Here is a 6,000-nt window from a genome sequence, read left to right as displayed (position 1 = left end):
ATCAAGGTTGAGGGACTGAACACCTACTATCAAGGTTGAGGGACTGAACGCCTACTATCAAGGTTGAGGGACTGAACACCTACTATCAAGGTTGAGGGACTGAACACCTACTATCAAGGTTGAGGGACTGAACACCTACTATCAAGGTTGAGGGACTGAACACCTACTATCAAGGTTGAGGGACTGAACACCTACTATCAAGGTTGAGGGACTGAACACCTACTATCAAGGTTGAGGGACTGAACACCTACTATCAAGGTTGAGGGACTGAACACCTACTATCAAGGTTGAGGGACTGAACGCCTACTATCAAGGTTGAGGGACTGAACACCTACTATCAAGGTTGAGGGACTGAACACCTACTATCAAGGTTGAGGGACTGAACACCTACTATCAAGGTTGAGGGACTGAACGCCTACTATCAAGGTTGAGGGACTGAACACCTACTATCAAGGTTGAGGGACTGAACACCTACTATCAAGGTTGAGGGACTGAACACCTACTATCAAGGTTGAGGGACTGAACACCTACTATCAAGGTTGAGGGACTGAACACCTACTATCAAGGTTGAGGGACTGAACACCTACTATCAAGGTTGAGGGACTGAACACCTACTATCAAGGTTGAGGGACTGAACATCTACTATCAAGGTTGAGGGACTGAACATCTACTATCAAGGTCAAGGTTGAGGGGACTGAACACCTACTATCAAGGTTGAGGGACTGAACACCTACTATCAAGGTTGAGGGACTGAACACCTACTATCAAGGTTGAGGGACTGAACACCTACTATCAAGGTCGAGGGACTGAACACCTACTATCAAGGTCGAGGGACTGAACACCTACTATCAAGGTTGAGGGACTGAACACCTACTATCAAGGTTGAGGGACTGAACACCTACTATCAAGGTCGAGGGACTGAACACCTACTATCAAGGTCGAGGGACTGAACACCTACTATCAAGGTCGAGGGACTGAACACCTACTATCAAGGTTGAGGGACTGAACACCTACTATCAAGGTCGAGGGACTGACTTACCACGTCACACGTCATTGAATCTCCTACTATCAAGGTTGAGGGACTGAACACCTACTATCAAGGTCGAGGGACTGACTTACCACGTCACACGTCATTGAATCTCCAGTACACAAGCCACCTCTGTATTAGACTGAAGAAACCTGCTGTGCGGGCGAAACATCGCAAAGATACACAGGTGTTGCACATGTTCAGTCTATCTGATACACATGTTCAGTCTATATATATATATATATATATATATATATATATATATATATATATATATATATATATATATATATATATATATATATATATATTTAGGTTTGATAGGGGAAACTTGAGGTTTGGAAGTGCGTGGGCGTGAGGTCAGACTCTGACGCATCTGGTATGGGCGTAGGGGCGGCATAGTGAAGCGTAGCTGCAGGCGTGGGTGCGGGCGTGAGGGCGTGGGTGGTGAACTGGGTAGGCTGGAAGCCTGGTGAGGAGTACACTGTGGGCGCCGTCATGGGGTAGCCAGAGTGGGCGGAGGTGGTGGTCATACCCCTCATGTGGGCGGCCGCCTGGTGGTAATAGCCGCCCACGTCGAGGAAGGGCGGCGTGTAGGGCGTGGGCGGGGAGAAGAGGCCAGGCGTGGAGGTGTTGAACTGGTGGTGGGCGTGGTGGTGGTGGGTGGGCGGGACAGGTTTGCCGTCCCGGACAAGAACCGGTACAGGGACTCGGCGAGGGGACGTCATGGGCGTCAGGTCCATACCTGTGCCCCGGTCCGCCCGCTGCTTCTTGGTCTTGTACCGGTGGTTCTGGAACCAGATCTTCACCTGTGGAACAAACATCCACAGTTACTCCTGCACCTTTGTAAATGTAAATCCGGTGGCCGTAAATCACGTTAATTCAACCCTGTAAATCACAAGGATTGTAAATCACGTTATGGATTGTAAATCATGTGAATGTCAATCCTTTGATTGTAAATTATGTTAATTTTTGTAAGTTATGTTAATGTTTGTAAATTATGTTAATTTTTGTAAATTATGTAAATGTTAATGTTTGTAAATTATGTAAATGTTAATGTTTGTAAATCATGTTAATGTTTGTAAATTATGTAAATGTTAATGTTTGTAAATTATGTAAATGTTAATGTTTGTAAATCATGTTAATGTTTGTAAATTATGTAAATGTTAATGTTTGTAAATCATGTTAATGTTTGTAAATTATGTAAATGTTAATGTTTGTAAATTATGTAAATGTTAATGTTTGTAAATCATGTAAATGTTAATGTTTGTAAATTATGTAAATGTTAATGTTTGTAAATTATGTAAATGTTAATGTTTGTAAATCATGTAAATGCAAATTAACTAATTGTAAATCGTGTAAATGTTAATCCAAGGGTTGTAAATCAGATAAATGCAAAGATTTGTAAATCAGGTAAAAATTTCAGTTGAGTGATAGTGAAGCAGGTAGTGATGGGCGCGGGCACGCCCGTGGCCCTGACTCACCTGTGTGGGCGTGAGGTTGATAAGAGAGGCCAGGTGTTCCCTCTCTGGTGCTGAGAGGTACCGCTGCTGCCGGAACCTTCTCTCTAGTTCGTAGGTCTGAGACTTACTGAAGAGAATCCTTCTCTTCCTCTTCTTACCAGAGGATGTACCTCCCTCCTCCTCCTCCTCTTCCTCCTCTTCGTCTTCGTCATCCTCCCTTCCTCTTCCTCCGCCTTCCCCTCTTTCATCGTCAGTGCTTTCTATTGAATATTATAATAATTATTATTACAAACAAGTCCATGTAACATGTTTTTGTGAATTCCTTGCATACACTCCAACAGCACGTCGAATATTAAAAACTACTTGTCTCCACTTACTCCAGTTTAACACACACGAGCCTGCTACATGCTCAAGCCCCTCGCAGTTAAAAACCTCTTTATCTCCTCCAGTCTTTTCTTTTTTTAAGGAAGGACAAACGCTCCCATTATTTATTCACGTCTTGGAACTCCTGTGCTGCTCCATGGTCTCTAACAAATCTTCAGCTTTCTGAATGATATCTTTGGTAACCCAACTCCGTATAGTAATTTGCACGCTCTGATTCTCTGCGCAATATTCACACCACACGATGCTCTCAGTGACATCTCCGCTACTTCCAGCAGCCTCGCTGCAACATTTAAAGCCCATTACTCACACCTATATGAAAATGTTGGTACCACGATGCTCTGGTGTGCATCTCTTCTTATCATCATAAACTTTCTCTACGGAGATGCCTCAACACTCCACCTATTTATTTTCCCCTTTCATCTATTTTGTGGGTCACCTGGTCTTTCATGGACACATCTGTCAACACATCCACTGCCAGATATCTGCACACATTTACTTCCTTCATTTTCCCTCACTCCAATCCGACATTTTTTCATTATCTGCGTATTTAATTACCTCATCACCTTGCTCTTTTCTGTATTCAATTTCAGTTTCTTTCTTTTACATGTCGTGCCAAATTCGTCCATCAACCTTTGCAACTTATCTTCAGAATCTCCCAAAAGTACAGCGTCATCAGCGAAAAGCAACTGTGACAACTCCCACTTTTTGTTAGATTATCCCTTAATCCCACACCTCTCCCTAACACCCCAGCATTCACTTCTCACACAAATATGTTAGACAACCATGGTGACATCACACATCCCTGTCTAAGGCCTACTTGCACTGGAAAATAATCTCCTTCACTACTACATACTTGAAGCTAAGCCTCACGGTCCTCATATAAGTGTACTGCTCTCAGTAACCTACCAACAGTACGCTTCACTAGTAACATCTGTCATATTGCAACCTTCTGTCCTCCCTTTCATGTTCCTTCTCTGTTTTGACTTTGTACAAAACCCACAGAAACCCAACACCTTACCAACATCCTCCCACACTTACAACATCCTCCCACACTTACAACATCCTCCCACACTTACAACATCCTCCCACACTTACAACATCCTCCCACACTTACAACATCCTCCCACACTTACAACATCCTCCCACACTTACAACATCCTCCCACACTTACAACATCCTCCCACACTTACAACATCCTCCCACACTTACAACATCCTCCCACACTTACAACATCCTCCCACACTTACAACATCCTCCCACACTTACATCCTCCCACACTTACAACATCCTCCCACACTTACAACATTCTCCCACACTTACAACATTCTCCCACACTTACAACATTCTCCCATACTTACAACATTCTCTCACAGTTACAACATTCTCCCACAGTTACAACATTCTCCCACACTTACAACATGCTCCCACACTTACAACATCCTCCCACACTTACAACATTCACACTTACAACATCCTCCCACACTTACAACATCCTCCCACACTTACAACATCCTCCCACACTTACAACATTCACACTTACAACATCCTCCCACACTTACAAGATATCCTTTAACACTTACCTTCTAGCCTGGATTGTGTGGAGTCAGGCTGAGAGACTGGTTCTTCCTTAGCGTCCAACACTGTTGGTGGTTGTTGCTGGTGGTGGTGGTGTTGGTGGGGGCTGGTGGAGAGGTGGTGGTTGTGGTGGTGGTGGTGGTGGGGGCTGGTGGAGAGGTGGTGGTGGTGGGGTTGGTGGTGGACACTACCCCCAACTACCAGCTGCTGCTGTGTGGGTATGGTGGTCCCTGGCGTGGTGGCGGTGGTGATAGCAGCGGTGGTGGTGGTGGTGGTGGTAGTGGCAGTGGTGGTGGTGGTTGTAGTGGTGGTGGTGGTGTGGTGAGCGAGTAAGCTGCGGTATTCCCCCACTGAAAATAGTAAGTGGAGTAGCGTCAAGGGCGCTCCTTCTCCACACCTACCACCTACCCTTATTTAACACACCTTAATCTGTTCTTACACATAATCTAGACACTAGGAGTAGAGAATGTTAGACTTAATGAGGAACCTACGTACTGTTAGACTTCATGAGGAACCTACGTGCTGTTAGACTTCATGAGGAACCTACGTACTGTTAGACTTCATGAGGAACCTACGTACTGTTAGACTTCATGAGGAGCCTACGTACTGTTAGACTTCATGAGGAACCTACGTACTGTTAGACTTCATGAGGAACCTACGTACTGTTAGACTTCATGAGGAACCTACGTACTGTTAGACTTCATGAGGAACCTACGTACTGTTAGACTTCATGAGGAACCTACGTACTGTTAGACTTCATGAGGAACCTACGTACTGTTAGACTTCATGAGGAACCTACGTACTGTTAGACTTCATAAGGAACCTACGTACTGTTAGACTTCATGAGGAACCTACGTACTGTTAGACTTCATGAGGAACCTACGTACTGTTAGACTTCATGAGGAACCCACGTACTGTTAGACTTCATGAGGAACCTACGTACTGTTAGACTTCATGAGGAACCTACGTACTGTTAGACTTCATGAGGAACCTACGTACTGTTAGACTTCATGAGGAACCTACGTACTGTTAGACTTCATGAGGAACCTACGTGCTGTTAGACTTCATGAGGAACCTACGTGCTGTTAGACTTCATGAGGAACCTACGTACTGTTAGACTTCATGAGGAACCTACGTACTGTTAGACTTCATGAGGAACCTACGTACTGTTAGACTTCACGAGGAACCTGTTAGACTTCATGAGGAACCTACGTACGTACGTACTGTTAGACTTCATCACGAGGAACCTACGTACTGTTAGACTTCACGAGGAACCTACGTACGTGCTGTTAGACTTCATGAGGAACCTACGTACTGTTAGACTTTCACGAGGAACTTCCCTACGTACTGTTAGACTTCACGAGGAACCTACACTTCACGAGGAACCTACGTACTGTTCACGAGGAACTACGTACACATGAGGAACCTACGTACTGTTAGACTTCACGAGGAACCTACGTACTGTTAGACTTCATGAGGAACCTACGTACTGTTAGACTTCACGAGGAACCTACGTACTGTTAGACTTCACGAGGAACCTACGTACTGTTA

At 44.6% G+C, this 6,000-nt stretch overlaps 1 protein-coding gene across 1 annotated transcript in view; it reads right to left on the bottom strand.

Annotated features, from left to right (window-relative positions):
• Positions 1-1,067: 1,067 nt before the first annotated feature.
• Positions 1,068-6,000, bottom strand: part of LOC128699286 (uncharacterized) — a 221,848-nt gene continuing 216,915 nt past the window's right edge. Inside the window, exons 6-8 of the mRNA XM_070098175.1 lie at positions 4,455-4,799; positions 2,512-2,750; positions 1,068-1,836 (exon numbers count right to left, since the gene is read on the bottom strand). Of these exons, the coding sequence (XP_069954276.1) occupies positions 1,339-1,836; positions 2,512-2,750; positions 4,455-4,799 (1,082 nt within the window). The 3' untranslated portion in view covers positions 1,068-1,338. The remainder of the gene's footprint in view (positions 1,837-2,511; positions 2,751-4,454; positions 4,800-6,000) is intronic.

This window comes from Cherax quadricarinatus, chromosome 61 (genome assembly GCF_038502225.1).
Source record: "Cherax quadricarinatus isolate ZL_2023a chromosome 61, ASM3850222v1, whole genome shotgun sequence".
Lineage (NCBI taxonomy): Eukaryota > Metazoa > Arthropoda > Malacostraca > Decapoda > Parastacidae > Cherax > Cherax quadricarinatus.
This window is presented reverse-complemented; position numbering and strand designations above follow the sequence as displayed.